We start from the raw sequence: 20,867 nt of genomic DNA on the forward strand, positions 1-20,867 counted from the left end.
TATTATCATTCACCCCTTTAGATGTGTGTGTATTAGGTAGTTGGGGAATTGTTAGATATTAATGCACTGCCAGAATAGAAGCACAAGCATTTTGCTACACTCGCATTAACATCTGCATGTGACAAATATAATGTGCTTTGATTTGATTAAAGTTCAAAACCTGTAGAGGCTCTTGTTATCAACTGTTGTTCCTTGGCAAACACACTTATTTCAAATAGGCCTATGATACCATACTTTTCAGTTACCTGTGGAAAGTTTAAACTGCAGTAAGGTCTGGTCACCTCATACACCTGCATGAAAATATTCCCAAATGCCTTTTCATGCCCCAAACGGACTGGTATAAGACCATTGTATTACCTTTGGATGACATTAAGCATTTGAAATGGGTCTATGATACACACCTGGTGATGTTCACCACTGCGATTTGGTATTTTTATATCTCACAGTCGGGTTTTGTATGTTGTTGTTTATTTTCCTTTTCTGCTCTGTTATATAGCGTCATAACCTCGAAAGGAAATCTCGCAAATCAACGTTTATTGCCACGAGTCTTGTCCTGGAGGCAGAACTGAGCGCTATCCACTTTTGATTGGCCAGCTACAAGGTCAAAGTTGGCTATATTGTTCATGAAAACAAAATGTAATTTAATTACATATTAGGGTTAGCATTGTGGTTAAGTTTAAAATGTGATTTTATGACTTTGTGGCTGTGTCGGATAGTGACCACTCTGCAGAGCTGCCCACAGAACAAGATTAATGACGAAAAACGCTAACAGGTAAAATGAGTTCTCAACAAACCGACGCATGATCAGATGGTGGTGTTGGGTTGATTCTCTCCTTCCATGTTTTGGGTGTAAATCATTCCCTCCTCGCAAAATACAGGAAACTACTTCTGTTGAGATTAAGTGTTTTATAGACGCGTCAACCAGCTAGGTGTTCTAACAAGCAAAGCAGGTAGGCGACAACATTTCCACCTACACATGATGACATTGTTGCTGTTTTGAATTTGTGTAAACGCTGTCTAATTTATATGTTCATGATATTAGTGCCTTAAAGACAGTTTGCAGTCCATTGAATTTTATTTAATATTACCCTACTGTATTTAGGCTACTTTAGAATCACAGATGTATGATACATTTAGGCTATTCAATGAAGTATATTTTATTACCCTAAATTCAAGGAAATAATTATCTGTATGATGAGCTGTACATCATTGTCAGAATAACATTCGTTTGGTTTTCACCTTAACAATATATATTTAATTCCCTCAGCATATTCGTTTCACCATTTGAAACAGACTTTGGAAAAAAAGTGCGTGCCTGGAAATGAGGTATGGCTTCTGTGATGAAGCAATGTCATCAATGTTAATAGACTCAATTTAACATAAAGGAAATGACCAGTTATTTATATTTATTTATTTATACTTCATTTTGGGGTATTAAAAACCCCCCACCTTGACTGGAACCATGCTAATCCAAACTCATATATTAGGCCTAAATGTTAACAAACATGTGTCATGAGGTTTATTTTATATATATATATTTTAAATAAAGTCCCTCTCATAACCCATTAACTAATAACATTGATGACAATAAATTAAACGTTCACAAGTGTAACGGTTGTTCTCCTCCTCTTCGTCCGAAGAGAAGGAGTAGGGATTAGACCAAAGCGCAGCGTTGTGATATGACATAATGAATTTATTAAAGTAATGACGAAACACGAAAATACTTCAACAAACTAAAAAAAACAAATAAACGATGTAGACAGACCTGAACGAGAGAACTTACAGAAACACGAAGAACGCATGAACAGGTACAGACTACACAAACGAAACAGTCCCGTGTGGTGCACAGACACAAACACGGAAGACAACCACCCACCAACAAACAGTGTGAACAACCTACCTTAATATGGTTCTCAATCAGAGGAAACGTAAAACGCCTGTCCCTGATTGAGAACCATATCAGGCTAAATGCAGGGGCGAAAATCTGATATCAACCTTGGAGGGGACAATTACATTAAATTTTCTCAAGAGCAATTCCTGAGGGGGACACCAAAAGTAGTGCTGTAACACATAGCATACGTTGTTATATGTTAAATGTATATTGAGGAACCATAATTCCTACAACTGGATAATTGATAGGTACAGTAGTTAACTGAAGGGTTTTCCCAACTTGTTCAAATGTATAAATCATTATAATTCTACTACTAATAATAGTTATAGCAGTGCTCCTTACCAGTCCAGTATGTATGCAGGTATTCGTACTTACAACCAGCAATATCAAGAAAGGTCAGTAGGTGACAATGGTACTGTACACTGTATGGGTGTAGTTTTCATAAATACAATGAACATGGTGTGATCACATCTAAAAGAATCTCCATTGAGAACCATCACAAAGTTGGTCTCTGTATTGAATTGACCTTTTAATTTGACTTTTTCTGATACATTTATATAGTCATTAAATATGTGCACCTGGCCTGAGTCTACTACAATATCTTTACAAGAACAAAAAGATACAAATAAGTACAGTTCTAAAAGCAAAATAACTACTTCAATGAAAAACCTAAATAAATCAACCAAAATATCGTTCAGTCCGTGTCTCAACTCAGTCCGTGTCTCAACTCAGTCCGTGTCTCAACTCAGTCCGTGTCTCAACTCAGTCCGTGTCTCAACTCAGTCCGTGTCTCAACTCAGTCCGTGTCTCAACTCAGTCCGTGTCTCAACTCAGTCCGTGTCTCAACTCAGTCCGTGTCTCAACTCAGTCAGTGTCTCAACTCAGTCAGTGTCTCAACTCAGTCAGTGTCTCAACTCAGTCCGTGTCTCAACTCAGTCCGTGTCTCAACTCAGTCCGTGTCTCAACTCAGTCCGTGTCTCAACTCAGTCAGTGTCTCAACTCAGTCAGTGTCTCAACTCAGTCCGTGTCTCAACTCAGTCCGTGTCTCAACTCAGTCCGTGTCTCAACTCAGTCCGTGTCTCAACTCAGTCCGTGTCTCAACTCAGTCCGTGTCTCAACTCAGTCAGTGTCTCAACTCAGTCCGTGTCTCAACTCAGTCCGTGTCTCAACTCAGTCCGTGTCTCAACTCAGTCCGTGTCTCAACTCAGTCCGTGTCTCAACTCAGTCCGTGTCTCAACTCAGTCCGTGTCTCAACTCAGTCCGTGTCTCAACTCAGTCCGTGTCTCAACTCAGTCCGTGTCTCAACTCAGTCCGTGTCTCAACTCAGTCCGTGTCTCAACTCAGTCCGTGTCTCAACTCAGTCCGTGTCTCAACTCAGTCCGTGTCTCAACTCAGTCAGTGTCTCAACTCTTCAAACAGCAGCTATGGACAAGTATGTCGCACAAAGTATGACATTTTAACTAAATTAACATGAAATAAATCATTTGTAAGTGTACTGAAAACTACTAAACAAAAGAACAAATATCAATTACACCAGGGGTTCTCAAACAGGGGTCCATGGACTAATTGCAAGGGGTCCGTGAAATAAAAAAGTGTAATGAATGTAGTCAGTACCACAAGGTTTCCAGTAAGTTTACATATAATATAGAGGGGGTGGAGGTCCCTGAGGACCGCTCAGAACCTTGCCTGCCTTGCCTCAAAATATGCAGGGGTTCCAGTACCCCAAAAAGGTTGAGAACCACTGCTATACACACTACTGAACAAAAGAACCGAACATATGTTTGCGGGTTTCAATGGATCCAACAAATTGCTGGCAGATATTTTCCCTCTTGAGACTGTCCAGCCTGTCTTTATGTACATTACAGACAACGACGCCGTTCAGTCTCTCTTGGCCCATGCTAGCCCGTAACCAAGTCTTCAGCCTGCGGAGTGCACTGAAACTCCTCTCAGCCTCACATGAAGACACTGGCACCACAAACAAAATTCTGATCAGCACCTCAACTTGGTCAAACAACCCCGCACCTCTACTGGAAGCCTCCTGAGGACCTCTGCTGCCTCTCCACTGCGGCTACAGGTGTATTTGTTGTGAAAGAGAGGGATCTGCACTGAAAGAGAATCTATGTTCAGTTCTGGGTACTGATCTAGAGACTCATCCAACTCCCCCGTGAGAAGCGCTCTTTCCAACTTTTGCAGGACGTTTAGACTGTCCTGGTCAAAACGGTCACCAAACTGAACCTCAACACCATCCAACACTTTAAAAATGGCTGCCCTATAGTGATCCACTGCTTTGCCAGCAAATCATCTTGAGTGCGTCTCAATGGATTCAATAGAGTCAATCAATGTTGTTGCTTTCTCATACAGTGCAAGGTAGCTTTCGTCATTTCTCTTGCCCCTAAGAGATGACCGCACACACTCGACTACAGCCTGCATACCAGAGACAGTCTTAGTTTTCTTCTGTAGTGAAATGTTTAGACATTCAAGCTCTCCAAGAACAGCAGAGGCAAGTGTGAGGCCCAACACATTCTTGCCTTTGCTGAAGTGCTCGAATAAGCCACTGGCAGTTGAAGCTGTCTTGGATGCAGATTTTGCCATCTCCTCTAGGCTGCTTAGTACCCGCTCATACTGCTCATACTCTAATAGCAGTATTCCACACATTCCACCCTGATCAGGGTGGTCAGATTTGTATCTTTGGACGTGGCAATCGATTCAAACATGCTCTTAAACTTTCCTGACTGGCCATAGAGGACACCTAACTGATGGACCCAGGAAAGGGAATTCCGGATCAGTGGGGAGGCTGAGCTGCCAGCCTGTGTAATCAGATTTACACAGTGTGTTCCACAATGGACATAGAGGGCTAACGGCTGCTGCCTCCTCACAATTGCCTGTGCACCTGTGTATTTTCCTGCCATGTTTGAGGCACCATCGTAACTCTGCCCACGTAAGCCAGACATGGGCAATTTGAGCCTCAACAACACATCAGTTGCCACTTTCGCAATGCCCTCGCCTGTTGTCTCCGACACCCTGTATAGCCCAATAAACTCCTTGTGAGGGACAAGGTCATGGTCAACATAACGCAGACAGACATTCTCCTGTTCATCACCAGAGACATCTTGAGTACCATCAACAATTAATGAAAATTGTACAATCGGAAGAGACCTAATCTCAGCTGCAATGCCTCGAATGACTGTATTGGCCATGATGTTCAGAATTTCATTCTGTGCTTTGGGGCCTGTGTACATTGTGGTACGCTCTGTTAACCACTTTAGTAAAATGGGATCATCCTCTTCTGCCCTAAGTTTCAAAAGCTGGTATAAATTCCCACTGTCATCCGTGTGGCCTCTAAAGGCTTGTCCCTGTCTTACTACATGCCGCACCAAACTAACAATTTTCATCAAGCAATGCCTTGCGTCATCCTGCTGTTTACCCCACGCGCTGGATAACTGGACACTGATTGGATTTAGCTGGTGTGCTGTTACAATTACAAAGTGGCGGTGGGTTTGGCAGTTTTGATGTGCTGTGAATTTTTCAACGGCTTTTCTCCAGTTCCTAAATCCTGCACTAATGAAGGCAGCATCTGCTCTTTGGCCAAAAGATGGCTGGCTTGAAAACCCTTGGCTACAGTGAAAACACAACACTCCTTTTATTGATGGATTATAATGTAGCCAGGGGAAATCGTGACACCATCTCTCTTGAAACGTCAACACTCTGTTGGGAAGAGTTTGCGGTTCTATAAATTGTGGGTGTGGCTGATATGGTTTTGTGCCATCACTGTGGTAACTGGACAATGCTGTGCCACTGTCCCCTATACTGGTGCTGCTGGCAACAAGGGTGACACCTGGTCCTGCAGTGGCTGTGACACTGTCCTCTGAAGTCTCTCTCCCTGGCTCTTTCCCTTTCACCACCCTCACTGACTCACAGTCTGTCTCCTAGAAAATAAATAAGGTTTTGCCGTACTCCTAACTACCGGTACCCAAAACTACACAATTAATCACAACAGCAATACCATTGCCGCAAACAAATCTTAGTTTAGTCACCAGTTTAAATTGAGAGTGGGGGTATCCATGGCATTTTCCAATTATGTCCCTATTTTACAAGTAAAAAAAATTGAGAACCTTTCATAATGTTGCCAAACAAAGACTCAAGAAACTTACCTGAGACTCCCTGTCTCTGCCAATCTGTCCCTGCATATCTGTCCCCAGCTCTGCTGTCTGTGTGCCATCTGTTGCCTGCTCTGCCTAATGACATCATTGTGAAATATTTCCATTAGCATTTCACTTCTTTCTTATGAACATTTTATCAACTAGTCTTTGAGATATTAGGCTACTAGCGTTTTGGTGTACTGAAAAATACTCTGATGTCTGTCTTTTTACTTTTTTCTGCCATTTTTCTACCTGGCCGGCTGGCCTAGCTGCACACACACACATTCTGCAACCTTTTGTAATTTTAATATAGTTTGTTTCATATTGGCTGGCTTCCAACAATAGCTGAATTTGTAAAGCTAGCGAGCACCAATTCTGTTTCTGTGTGTATGCTATAATCTTTGCTACCTGGTTAAATAAAGGTGAAATAAAATAAAATAAAAAAAGTTCAGTAGCGACAATTTAGCTTTTGCAACGAGACCATTATATATATTTAAGACAATGGTAGAAGAGAGTGTAGTTCTGTTCTGTTCAGTTTGGACTTCAGTTCATCGCTAACCTTATCACAGGGACTTTGAAGCACTACAGCTGCATGCTGATCTTGGAATAAACTGACGATAGCAAAGATTCCATCTTTGACGACGCCACATAAATGGAATAGGTACTAGCTAACTTGATAGTTAATGTTTGCTTTAGTTTGCGCACTAGCTCTGCAAATTTAGCTAGTGTGTGAACCCTGCCAACATAAAAATAAATAACATTGCTATGGACGTGCTATGGATTGACTGGATTAACCTCACGTCAGTTACCTACATGTGCCTTTCGGACAGTAGAACCGAACTCTCTATTACCTTGCCAGCTAAAGAACTGGCAGTGGATCAAACCATCGTGAGGCAAAGGGCGGGGGAGGTCGCAATCTTTTGAAACGTCAAAACGCGCTATTAAGTGTCTATAATCAGCACAAGTGCTTTCATTGCGTATTATTAATATTATTGAAATTACATAGTTATGTTTACAGTGATATATTGGGGGGGACAAATCATATTTTTCACAAGATGGGGGGGGGGGTCGTGTCCCCCCCGTCCCCCCTGGGATTTCCGCCTATGGCTAAATGACAATGAACCTAAACATAGAAACACGTAACATAGAATGCCCACCCCAACTCACGCCCTGACCAACTAAACACATACAAAAACAAGAGAAAACAGGTCAGGAACGTGACAACAAGGTTGGGGTCAATGATTTACAGTGTTTGCATTGACCTCCTATCGCACCTTTTGACGTAATGTTTTTGTCTATTATCCCACAGAGTATTGTACAAGGCAAAGCGTGTATTAACATGTGCAGGATGTGCCTCTGTGCTGCTCTTCATAGTCTACTTCATACCTACATCAATAAGGTGTGTATTTTCCAAATGAAAGCACCATGATTCAATGTTTCAGAGAGGTGGGTTAAATGTGAGACACATTTCAGTTGAATCATTCATTTCCCCTATGCCAATTGTTAGCTTCGTGTTGTGCAGCAAAAGTTTAGGGAGAAGGACCATAGGGCTGTTCTAAATGAATTCAGTCACTGGAAACTATCCATACATTTAACATAGAAACAGAAAGAGTTGTGTAAGTTGACCCAGCATGTTGTTGTGTTGTAGGTACTTTGAGGGCTTAATCCCCATGAACCGATGTCATCTAGCCCCTGGAGAGAAGCTGAAGCTGGGGAATAGTATAGATGCTTCCCTAGACCTTTGGTAGGACATTTTGTTTTGATATTAATCATGTTCAGAGCATGCCATTACTTTTATTGTGTTCATTACTTTTATTTATATTGTGTTGGAGTCTGACAATGAAATCTAAAGATCGTTTTAATGGCTTTTTTATTGTTAAAAGTATGGGGCTAAGCTCACCGCAGTTCCTCACCACAAATACTTCCTTCTATGAGGTTCCATATAGCATGATAGAGGTCTCTAGTGACCAAAATGCCATATTAGATGTAGTCAACTGGGCAGGACTTCCAACTTCATTGGCTGATCCCTCTTGGTGACCCTATTGAAGTCCTGTCCAACCGGGTCATCAGGAGGGATCAACCAATCGTTAAGAAAATTGACTAAATCAAAATGGAGGTTGCCTCAATGGCGCTGCCTATCTCTTTGCAGCCACCTTATCTCCAACTGACATTGGGAATTTTCTCAAATTCTTCAGAAAATGATCATTAACAACATTCTTCTGTAGGAATTTCAGTACTTCAGCATACATTTTCCTATAGGTTTCCATTTAAAGTCATGTTACCAATTTTTTGAGAACATGAAGAAAACATCCCATAAACTATATTAACTGTCAGAGAACGTTCTAAGAATTGTATTTCAAACTTATACATTCCGTTCTCAGCATCGCCTAAACACTCTCTATCCTCTATCTCCCTCAAACTCAACTCTGGACCTCAAAGCCAGTTCCTTTATTTCATGAATCCTCTCCAAGCAGGGATTGATTTAGACCTGGGACACCAGGTGTCAGCAAGCGCCGGACCTCGTAGAGTAAGAGTTGAATACCCCTGCGCTATCTTGTTAAGTGTGTGTGTTTAGGTGTGTTGGCCGCTCCCACTAATTGTCCCCACCTGATGTTAATGAGTTCTTGTTTTCTTTGAAATGGGGTCTGTTTGAATAAACTAAAATGAACAGCTTTATATGCATAAAAATGTAATTGGTATGTTCCTCCTGGTGCCACAGTGGACTAATTCCATGGATAGAGAACAGAAGATTATAGGTTCAAATCTCACTGATGCTGTGTCACAATAAAATACATACATGTTTAATGTCTAAATAAATACATTTCTCTGGCTGCGTTTACACAAGAAGCCCAATTCTTATTGTTTAAAACATTTTTTTTTTACTAATTGGTATTTTCACCAATTAGATTAGCTCTGAAAAATATCTGATGTATCCAAAGACCAAATAGTAAAAAAAATATGAGAAGTCTTATGTGTGCTTGGAGTTCAAAAAAGTGAACCCAAAATTAGCTAGCAGTAGCTAGGTTTCCATCCAATTGGCAACAGATTTTCATTGCAATTTTCTAGAATCCTCATATAGGAAATAGAATCGCTAGAGCGCGATGAGCCAAATAAAGCCCCCCCCGGCCAAACCCTTCCCTAACAACGCCGGGCCAGTTGTGCGCCACTCTATGGGACTCCCGATCACGTCTGGTTGTGACACAGCCTTGGATCGAACCCGGGTTTGTAGAGACGCCTCAAGCACTGCGATGTAGTGCCTCAGTGAAAGTTAAGGACAAACTTCCAAATAGCATAACATTTCTGTTCTCAGAGCATTAACATAACATCCCAGGAAAATTATCAAATCAAAATGTTATTTGTGACATATACATGTTTAGCAGATGTTATTGCGGGTGTAGCAAAATGCTTGTGTGTCTGGCTTCAACAGTGCCGTAATATATAACAATTCACAACCTAAAAGTAAACTAATGGAATTAGGAGAAAATATAAATATTAGGATAAGTCGGAAGTTTACATCAAATTACATTTTATTTGTCACATACACATGGTTAGAAGATGTTAATGTAAGTGTAGCAAAATGCTTGTGCTTCTAGTTCCGACCATGCAGTAATATCTAACAAGTAAATCTAACCTAACAATTTCACAACTACCTTTATACACACAAGTGTAAGGGAATGAATAAGAAAATGTACATAAAAATATATGAATGAGCGATGCCTGAACGGCATAGGCAAGATGCGGTAGATGGTATAGAGTACAGTATATACATATGAGATGAGTAATGTAAGGTATGTAAACATTATATAAAGTGGCATTGTTTAAAGTGGCTAGTGATATATTTATTACACACATTTTTTCATTATTGAAGTGGCTAGAGATAAGTCAGTATGTTGGCAGCAGCCACTCAATGTTAGTGATGGCTGTTTAACAGTCTGATGGTCCCCGCTTTGATGCACCTGTACTGACCTAGCCTTCTGGATGATAGCGGGGTGAACAGGCAGTGGCTCGGGTGGTTGTTGTCCTTGATGATCTTTATGGCATTCCTGTGACATCGGGTGGTGTAGGTGTCCTGGAGGGCAGGTAGTTTGCCCCCGGTGATACCTTGTGCAGACCTCACTACCCTCTGGAGAACTTGGGTTGAGGGTGGTGCAGTTGCCGTACCAGGCGGTGATACAGCCCGACAGGATGCTCTCGATTGTGCATCTGTAAAAGTTTGTGAGTTTTTGGTGACAAGCCGAATTTCTTCAGCCTCCTGAGGTTGCTGAGGCGCTGGTGCGCCTTCTTCACCACACTGTCTGTGTGGGTGGACCATTTCAGTTTGTCCGTGATGTGTACGCCAAGGATCTTAAAACTTTCCACCTTCTCCACTACTGTCCGGTTGATGTGGATAGGGGGCTGCTCCCTCTGCTGTTTCCTGAAGTCCACAATCAACTCCTTTGTTTTGTTGACATTGAGTGTGAGGTTATTATCCTGACACCACACTCCGAGGGCCCTCACCTCCTCTCTGTAGGCCGTCTCGTCGTTGTTGGTAATCAAGCCTACACTGTAGTGTCGTCTGCAAACTTGATGATTGAGTTGGAGGCGTGCATGGCCACGCAGTCATGGGTGAACAGGGAGTACAGGAGAGGGCTGAGAACGCACCCTTGTGGGGCCCCAGTGTTGAGGATCAGCGGGTGGCCCGTCAGGAGGTCCAGGACCCAGTTGCACAGAGCGGGGTCGAGACCCAGGGTCTCAAGCTTAATGATGAGTTTGGAGGGTATTATGATGTTAAATGCTGAGCTGTAGTCGATGAACAGCATTCTTACATAGGTATTCCTCTTGTTCAGATGGGTTTGGGCAGTGTGCAGTGTGATTGCGATTCTGTGGATCTATTGGGGCGGTAAGCAAATTGGAGTGGGTCTAGGTTGTCAGGTAGGATGGAGGTGATATGGTCCTTGACTATTCTCTCAAAGCACTTCATGATGACGGAAGTGAGTGCTATGGGGCGATAGTCGTTTAGCTCAGTTACCTTCGCTTTCTTGGGAACAGGAACAATGGTGGCCCTCTTGAAGCATGTGGGAACAGCACAGCACAACAATGCTGGTCTGCGCATGCTCTGAGGAATCGGCTGTGCATGCCGTCTGGGCATACACATAGGTTGGAGTCATTAAATCTAGTTTTTCAACCACTCCACACATTTCTTGTTAACAAACTACTGTATAGTTTTGACAAGTCGGTTAGGACATCAACTTTGTGCATGACACAAATTTTTTCAACAATTGTTTACAGACAGATTATTTCACTTATAATTCACAGTATCACAATTCCAGTGGGTCAGAAGTTTACATACACTAAGTTGACTGTGCCTTTTAATTTTTGGGAATTTTCCAAGCTGTTTATGTAGACTTTAGAAGCTTCTGATAGACTGACATCATTTGAGTCAATTGGAGGTGTACCTGTGGATGTATTTCAAGGCCTACCTTCAAACTCAGTGCCTCAGTGCTTGACATTATGGGAAAATAAATAAAAATCAGCCTAGACCTCCACAAGTCTGGTTCATCCTTGGGAGCATTTTCCAAACGCCTCAAGGTACCACGTTCATCCGTACAAACAATAGTACGCAAGTATAAACACCATGGGACCACGCAGCCGTCATACGTCTCAGGAAGGAGACGTATTCTGTCTCCTAGAGATGAACGTACTTTGGTGTGAAAAGTGCAAATCAATCCCAGAACAACAGCAAAGGACCTTCTGAAGATGCTGGAGGAAACGGGTAGAAAAGTATCTATATCTACAGTAAAACGAGTCCTGTATCAACATAACCTGAAAGGCCGCTCACCAAGGAAGAAGCCACTGCTCCAAAACCACCATAAAAAAGCCAAACTATGGTTTGCAACTGCACATATGGACAATGATCATACTTTTTGGAGAAAGGTCATCTGGTCTGATGAAACAAAAATATAACTGTTTGGCCATAATGACAACTGTTATGTTTGGAGGAAAAAGGGGGAGGCTTGCAAGCCGAAGAACACCATCCCAACCGTGAAGCATGGGGGTGGCAGCATCATGTTGTGAGGGTGCTTTGCTGCAGTTAGGACTGGTGCGCTTCAGAAAATAGATGGCGTCATGAGGAATGAAAATTGTGGTCTATTGGAGCAACAATTTAAGACATCAGTCGGGAAGTTAAAGCTTGGTCACAAATGGGTCTTCCAAATTGACAATGATCCCAAGCATACTTCCAAAGTTGTGGCAAAATGGCTTAAGGACAGCAATGTCAAGGTAATGGAGTGGCCAACACAAAGCCCTGACCTCAATCCCATAGAAAATTTGTGGGCAGAACTGAAAGCATGTGCGAGCAAGGAGGCCTACAAACCTGACTGTTACACCAGCTCTGTCAGGAGGAATGGGCCAAAATTCACCACCAACTTCTTGTGGGAAACTTGTGGAAGGCTACCCGAACTGTTTGACCCACGTTAAACAATTTAAAGGCAACGCTACCAAATACTAATTGAGTGTATGTAAACTTCTGACCCACTGGGAATGTAATGAAAGAAATAAAAGCTGAAATACATAATTCTCTCTACTATTATTCTGACATTTCACATTCTTAAAATAAAGTGGTGATCCTAACTGACCTAAGACAGGGAATTTTTACTTTGATTAAAATGTATTTAGCTAAGGTATGTAAAATTCAGACTTCAACTGTACATATGAGATGAGTAAAGCAAAAATATGTAAACATTATTTAAGTGACGAGTGTTCCATTATTGAAGTGGCCAGTGATTTCAAGTCTATGTATATGGGACAGCAGTCTCTAAGGTGCAGGGTTACATAACCGTGTGGAAGCTGCCTACTGTTGGCCTTGAGATAGAAGCGGTTTTTCAGTCTCTCGGTCCCAGCTTTGATGCACCTGTACTGACCTCGCCTTCTTGATGATCGTGAGGTGAACAGGCAGTGGCTCGGGTGGTTGTTATCCTTGATGGTCTTTTTGACCATCCTGTGACATTGGGTGCTTTAGGTGTCCTGGAGGGCAGGTAGTTTTCCCCACGATGATGCGTGGGAAGAACGCACCACCCTCTGGAGAGCCCTGCAGTTGTGGGTGGTGCAGTTGCCGTACCAGGCGGCGATACAGCCTGACAGGAGGCTCTTGATTGTGCATCTGTAAAAGTTTTAGGTGCCAAGCCAAATTTCTTCAGCCTCCTGAGGTTGAAGAGGCACTGTTGCGCCTTCTTCACCACACTGTCTGTGTGAATGGACCATTTCAGTTTGTCTGTGACGTGTACGCCGAGGAACTTAAAACTTTCCACCTTTTCCGTCGATGTGGATGGGGGGGGGGTGCTCCCTCTGCTGTTTCCTGAAGTCCACGATCATCTCCTTTGTTTTGTTGATGTTGAGTGAGAGGTTGTCCGAGTGCCCTCACCTCACCTCCTCCCTGTAGGCTGTCTCGTCATTGTTGGTAATCAAACCCACTACTGTTGTGTCGTCTGCATATTTAGGTTGCAGAGAGGTTCTGATCATTTTACTGTGGTTCCCTGAAAGTTTACCTGGGAGGTTTTATTAACGTTCTGAGAACTGAAATTATAGGTTATTTGAAGGTAATTAAATAACATTGAGAACATTCTCTAAATGTTTTGAATGAAATGTGAAGGTCATTTGGAGGTTTGTGAAAATCTTCCTTTAAACATATATAAAAAGTTTTTGCTTAGGCATTAATCATGCAATCATGATTTTTGTGGATTCAAACCATTTTGAGATTCAAACCTATGATCTTCTGTTTCATGGAATTAGTCCACTGTGCCACCTGGATGGAGATGGTGTGACATGTTTTAGTTTTTTTACTCATACAAAGCTGTTCATTTTAGTCTATTCAAACAGACCCAATTTCAAAGGAAACAAGCACACATTAAGATCAGGTGTGACCAATTAGTGGGCGTGGAAAACACATCTGAAACATTTAACAAGATCGAGGATAGAGTTTTGACACAGAACGGAATGTATATTTTTAACATTCTTAGAACATACTTTGAACGTTACTAATGTTTTGTTGTTTTTATGGAAAGTTCTCAATGTTCTGAGAACATGGCTTAAAATAGAACCTAGAGGAAACCTTCAGAAAATATTATGCTGAATACTAACATGCCCACAGAAGAACGTTGTTTCTGAACGTTCTCAGAACAATAGGAGAACATGACTTTAAATAGAACAATAAGTACAACTGTAGGAAACGTTATGCTGAAGTATTGAAGTTCCCACAGAATAAGCTTGTTTCTAAACATTCTCTGAACTATTTGAGAACATTCCCAATGTATGCAAAATAGCCATAGGTCAACCACGCTCTCACCAAGCTCAAAGAAACATTATGTGCTAGCTGGGCTCTCTGTTCCTACCAGGTCCAGAGGTGATGTTCAGACCTGCACTGACTGGGGAGCCCCTGTGATCTGGGATGGGATGTTTGACCCAGATCATTACGACCAGGAGCACAGGAGGAACCATTCCTCTGTCTCTCTCACTGTATTCGCTGTGGGCAGGTCGGTTTTTCTTTTCGGTGACCAATTTTTTTTGAGCAACTTATTAATTCTTATGAAACACTTCTGTCACTTACTGTAAGCAGCATATTTTGAGATGCTATTCTTAAACTTGAGGTTTTACTCCTTCCCATCCCAAGGTATCTAGATGCCTACCTGGAGGCATTCCTTTTGTCCGCTGAGCGTCACTTTATGGTGGCTTTACCTGTGACATACTATGTGTTTACGGATGTTCCCGAGAGGGTACCAAACATCCAGCTCGGTCCTGGGCGGAGCCTGAAAGTTGTGAGGGTGCAGAGACACTCTCGCTGGCAGGACATCTCCATGATGCGTATGAAGGCCATTGCAGACGCCATTGAGTCACAGATTCGCCGATACAGCCGCTACGTCTTCTGCTTTGACGTGGACCAGGTGTTTGTGGGTCGGTTCGGCTCAGAGGCTCTGGGAGACTCTGTGGCTCTGCTCCACGCCTACTACTACCACCGACCACAGAGCCTGTACACCTACGACCGCAACCCCAGGTCCAGGGCCTACATGGAGACTGGGGACTTCTACTATCATGCTGCTGTGTTTGGAGGCTCGTGGCAGACAGTGAAAAATATGACGGAGACCTGTTACCAGACCATCATGGAGGACAAGGAGAACCAGGTGGAGGCTCTGTGGCATGATGAGAGTCACCTCAACAAGTACTTGTGGCTCCATAAGCCCAGTAGAGTGCTGTCTCCTGAGTACTGCTGGAGCAGTGACATTGGTTACCGTGGTGACATACATGTGACCCGCATGCTCTGGGCAAAGAAGAAATATGACACACTCCGGATTACAGAGTGAGCAATCAAAACCTGTATGCAATAATCTAATGAGCAAAAGCCCCTGAAGCGTCAAACAGTTCAAAGTGCAGCGCTGCGATGGTCTACAGCCCAGTATGACTCCCCTTGTGCAAGTCAAGAATGTTTGTAAATATAACAATGGGCCATCAGCCTATTGCACTGTGGAGTCTTTGGCTTGCGTGTTGAACCCGGAATGACCAAGTAGTTAATTTCCTGGGTCTCATGTGTCACTGGCCGGAATTTCCCTTGAAACCTTGTGTTTACTTATTCCCTTGAAAACTTGTGGTTACTACTACCCTGGCGTTGCAGGCGCAATGCTCAACTAACTGAGCCACACCAGAGAAGTGCAGTGACGTGTAGTCAGGAACTAATGTGATTATCTTTAGAAATTATTCAATTTTTTGTTGTTGTATGATTTGTATTTTTGGATTATGAAGTAAAATGTGTTTTATAAAGTTGTATTGGGAATTGGTTTCATATATAAATAAAAACTCCTGAATAAAGAACTTGATCCACCCATAGCAACCACACTCTAAGGACTAGAACCGAGCCGTACCGTGGAAGATCCACCTTACAGCGTTATTTTCATTATTTAAAGGTCATTTTAGATTTAGCCAACATATGCAGCATTTACTGTGAATACATTCTCCGCTAACGTGGGAACATTGCATTTAAATTACGCTAGAGTCTGGATCTTTGGTGCTACGGATTGAATCTAGGCCAAACTGTTTAAAAATGTTAACATGTCAGTTTGGGGATATTGCATGTCTCCAATGCCACCATACTACCATACTATTCTGCTCTCTTTTAACAGTCATTGCTGGTTTGGTAAGATAGTTTCACAAAGGAAACAAAGCCCGTGCCAGTTTTTGGAATTACCAGATAACATCTACCGCCGCAAATCCACATAAACCTCCAGGGTGATCCCATACCATAGTTTAGAGCAAGATGGGTCACTCTAGTAATTAAATATGAGACATCCACTAAATGCCCACACATAGGGTGTACAAAAATTTTGCCTGCACTCTTCTTCTTCAGCCTGCATAAAATCTACAATGCACTGTTACACCCACAGCAAAAGAGCCATTGTTACAGATACATAATGGCGGAACACGTTCTTCCTTCAGATTCTCTAAAATTGGTTCAGCCACAGTGGTCCCCAGGTTTTCACTCCAACCATACATCGTTGGGTGAGTACACATAAGCCTTTCCTAACTATCTTCTGATTATCGTCATCGCGGGGATTATGCTCTGGCCAAAACCCACAGGTTACAGTCCCTATTTCATCCACAGCTTCTGGATTCCCATTTGTCAAACACCCTCCCCAGATCTTGTATCCCCCAGTCCCTTTCAATACGTTCTTATTACCCTGATCAATTATCTCATGTCCATAAAAGAGTCCTAGGGTACAATTTCGCTGGCTCTGCTTGTCTTTTGCCCTCCTCATAAAATACAACATTCCACAGGCTTGATCTGTCTCTGCCATTGGTCTACTCATTGAACCAAACAACTCTCATGGATTTAGGTTTAGATAAAATTAACACCGCAGTCCCGTTTGGGGACACTTTTCTACCTAAGTCTTGAATAAACTTTACCCATTTGTTCACCCACACAAACAAGTATTGTGGCTAGAGCCAACACAGTCAACCACCAACGGCCTCATGCTGTCGTCTTCCCCCACTTATACCCCCTAAGGGTTTATTTATTTACAACATAACCTTGCTGATCATGTAAAACAGTTGGTTCTTCAGGGCTTTGTGGCCTTTCATATTTTTCAAGTCTTTGGTCTCGACTCACATCTGCTTCTACCTCTTGTTTCAGGCTGTGTCTGGCTCCATCATCTCCTGTTAGCTGAACACCTTCTGGCAGTGGGACAGGTGGTGCCAGCCGGACCGTTCCTGAACTCTGACCGCCGTTGGTGTTGCCATGGTTACCTTGAATGTCACCATCCATCTTGCCTGGTTCCATTTTCTCTTGTGGACCTGGATTTTGACCCAGTCTCCACAGGCCGGTAGTCAGGGTCCTCACCTGGTACCTCCTCATGAGCTTTCCTAGTATGAGAGTGGAGAGATCTGACAATAGTAGGTAGCTCTTTCATGTACTCCAAGTGTTCTACTTCAGCTAGAGTGAGGTCTATTTGTCTGTCAGTCATGGGTCTGTGTGTGGGAACATTCATGGGTCTTCCTGTCAACATTTCATGTGGTGTACACCCCAGGCCTTTAACACTACTGCACATTTTCATTAACACCAGTGGTAAACAATCCACCCAAGGTTTCTTGGTGGAGTGGCATGCCTTAGCGAACCCTTGGTTAATGGATTGGTTAGCTCTCTCTGTAACCCCATTACTCTGGGGGTGGTAGATGGACACAAACTTCTGGTCCACTCCCATCATTATGGCTACCTGCTTCATTACATCACCAGTTAAGTGTGTACCATTGTCTGCAGATAAAACCTCAGGAACACCAAATCTAGGAATTATCTCCCTTACTAGTAGCTTTGCTACTGTCTTAGCATCACAGTGTGTGGTGGGAAATGCCTCCACCCACCTGGTGAACCTGTCAATAAGGACTAAACAGTACCTTTTCCTTTCTTTTCTTTCTGCAAGATCTATCAAATCCATGGCAAGATGGACAAATGGTCCTCTTGATGTAGGGAAATGACCTGGTTTCAGAGGTGTTTCTTTGGCAATGTTAAATTGCATGCATGTAGCACATAGAAACAGGAACTGTTTCACATGCTCAAATCTGGACAAAACCAGTCCAAAGAAATTTCCTCTATCATATCCCCTCTTGACAAATGGGCCATACCATGGGCCACTTGGCAAACAGAGGCGATAAGATAAGCTGGCAGACACGGTCTGTCTCCAAATTTTAGAAACTGGGTCAAGTTAACAACCCTGCTGTTGCCATACCAAATGAGAACCAAAACCAACATCCAAAGTCTGTTTAGATGCCGAATCATCAGTGTCTTTCCCAACAGTAGCAGAGAAGAACATGGAGTGGCTATGACACTTGGAGGCAGCCAATTTAGCAGCCTCATCTGCCATGGCATTACCCATATTCACAAAATCTTTCCCCCCCCGTGTGAGCAGCAACCTTCACAACAGCCAAAGCAGAGGCCAGCATCATAGCCTCCAAGAGATCTAAAACCACAGTTCTATTACGAATAGACTTCCACAAGCATTGTGAAAACCCCTACTCCTCCAGACACCACACCAGGAGAGACAAGCCCATATTGCAGAATCAGAGAAAATTGTAACCCTTTTCCCTTCTCCCATTTTACAGGCAGTGGTTAGTGCCAAAAGTTCAGGCTGTTGAGCTGAGAAAGTCTCTGGGAAGGGTTGTTGTATGTGAGTGGCTCTATCAATTGTTACAATACCAAACCCTGCATGTTTCTTTCCTGTAGTTTGATCGATATATGAAAAACCGTCAATGAAAACCTCCAAGTCAGCATCAGTCAGGGCAGTGTCAGACGTCAGGCCTAGCCTTCATTGGTGTGGGACCCACTGTCTCTGCACTGCCTTTGGTTGAATCTGTCATGGTGCCCCGTGATTTTGTTTTAATCAGGTTCTATGTAATGTGGATTGAGTGACTTATCTGTATGGTACTGTAGAAAACCCCAGTTCTATCCCCGTATACAGGTAGTAGAACCTAACATAGGAGGATATACCTAACTGAGTAATTTTTTTCTCTAACCCTTCTTTACTATCACTATATTTATTCACTAACCACACTACTGTAAATGGTTCCACATATGTGTGGTAAATAACCTCAATTGTATTTTAACTTCAGTACGGGGGTCTCCCTGTCTCCTCTCTTGTGGATGTAATGGAAGAGTAAACTCACAACATGTTTTTCCCAATACGCAAATGTATCCCTTGTACTAGTCTTAAAGACTTGTTGTCTATACCTTCTTGTACTAGTCTTAAAGACTTGTTGTCTATACCTTCTTGTACTAGTCTTAAAGACTTGTTGTCTATACCTTCTTGTACTAGTCTTAAAGACTTGTTGTCTATACCTTCTTGTACTAGTCTTAAAGACTTGTTGTCTATACCTTCTTGTACTAGTCTTAAAGACTTGTTGTCTATACCTTCTTGTACTAGTCTTAAAGACTTGTTGTCTATACCTTCTTGTACTAGTCTTAAAGACTTGTTGTCTATACCTTCTTGTACTAGTCTTAAAGACTTGTTGTCTATACCTTCTTGTACTAGTCTTAAAGACTTGTTGTCTATACCTTCTTGTACTAGTCTTAAAGACTTGTTGTCTATACCTTCTTGTACTAGTCTTAAAGACTTGTTGTCTATACCTTCTTGTACTAGTCTTAAAGACTTGTTGTCTATACCTTCTTGTACTAGTCTTAAAGACTTGTTGTCTATACCTTCTTGTACTAGTCTTAAAGACTTGTTGTCTATACCTTCTTGTACTAGTCTTAAAGACTTGTTGTCTATACCTTCTTGTACTAGTCTTAAAGACTTGTTGTCTATACCTTCTTGTACTAGTCTTAAAGACTTGTTGTCTATACCTTCTTGTACTAGTCTTAAAGACTTGTTGTCTATACCTTCTTGTACTAGCCTTAAAGACTTGTTGTCTATACCAGTCTAGATTTATTTCAGTACATAGAAATTCTTGATATTGACTAGAATATATTCATTCACTGTCATGAAATACACTCAACTCATACAACAATTGTCCAACACCAAATCTATAATCCCACCAATTACACATATATCAAAACAAAACCAGTGTCTTCCCTCAGGTAAGAACACCATACATAAATCCAGTGTCTTCCCTCAGGTAAGAACACCATACATAAATCCAGTGTCTTCCCTCAGGAAAGAACACCATACATAAATCCAGTGTCTTCCCTCAGGTAAGAACACCATACATAAATCCAGTGTCTTCCCTCAGGAAAGAACACCATACATAAATCCAGTGTCTTCCCTCAGGTAAGAACACCATACATAAATCCAGTGTCTTCCCTCAGGTAAGAACACCATACATACATCCAGTGTCTTCTCTCAGGTAAGAACACCATACATAAATCCAGTGTCTTCCCTCAGGTAAGAACACCATACATACATCCAGTGTCTTCTCTCAGGTAAGAACACATACATAAATCTAGTGTAACACTTTCAATCACTTGTCACCCAGTACCTCAGTACTGACTTGGTTCATCCTAATCTATAACCAAGTTCCTCACACAAGGTTCCATGAGACCCTCAGGAATTTCTATCTATTACAACTGGGGTTCTGGGTCATTTATCACATATACATCGTATACGGGCTTGTACATACATTTAGCTATCGACTGTTCCTGTAATTATCAACCCCATGAGTGAGGTGCCTCTTACATACTGAAATGAGTCATCAACCACACGGTGCTTTTTCTCATTTCAGACTTTGATGCGCTGCACAGTGGGACGAAGATCATCCAGACGCAGCGGTCACTCCTGGCAAGCTCGCCAAATGTTGGGTGGTACTTTACATGGGGTGATGTAAGTTTCCTT

The 20,867-nt window shown here is 42.3% G+C and overlaps 1 protein-coding gene across 2 annotated transcripts; it reads left to right on the top strand.

Annotated features, from left to right (window-relative positions):
- Positions 1–549: 549 nt before the first annotated feature.
- On the top strand, positions 550–20,305 carry LOC129851161 (alpha-1,3-galactosyltransferase 2-like). Of its 2 annotated transcripts, XM_055917506.1 has the most exons (7): positions 550–772; positions 879–950; positions 1,268–1,326; positions 7,340–7,429; positions 7,679–7,774; positions 14,400–14,537; positions 14,675–20,305. In XM_055917506.1, exons 3-7 carry the CDS (start codon positions 1,322–1,324, stop codon positions 15,360–15,362), a joined length of 1,017 nt encoding a protein of 338 aa, XP_055773481.1. In that variant the 5' UTR covers positions 550–772; positions 879–950; positions 1,268–1,321; the 3' UTR covers positions 15,363–20,305. The 2 variants fall into 2 exon arrangements, with proteins under 2 accessions (XP_055773481.1, XP_055773482.1); XM_055917507.1 differs by lacking the exons at positions 550–772; positions 1,268–1,326 and having other exon boundaries at positions 784–950.
- The last annotated feature ends 562 nt before the right edge of the window (positions 20,306–20,867 follow it).

The sequence above is a fragment of the Salvelinus fontinalis genome, chromosome 3 (genome assembly GCF_029448725.1).
Source record: "Salvelinus fontinalis isolate EN_2023a chromosome 3, ASM2944872v1, whole genome shotgun sequence".
Classification (NCBI taxonomy): Eukaryota; Metazoa; Chordata; class Actinopteri; order Salmoniformes; family Salmonidae; genus Salvelinus; species Salvelinus fontinalis.

Coding starts and splice junctions, on each gene's coding strand:
- LOC129851161 (XM_055917506.1), top strand. Junction 7,430..7,678: donor TTCATACCTACATCAATAAG/GTGTGTATTTTC, acceptor GTTGTGTTGTAG/GTACTTTGAGGGCTTAATCC. Junction 14,538..14,674: donor ACTGTATTCGCTGTGGGCAG/GTCGGTTTTTCT, acceptor TCCCATCCCAAG/GTATCTAGATGCCTACCTGG.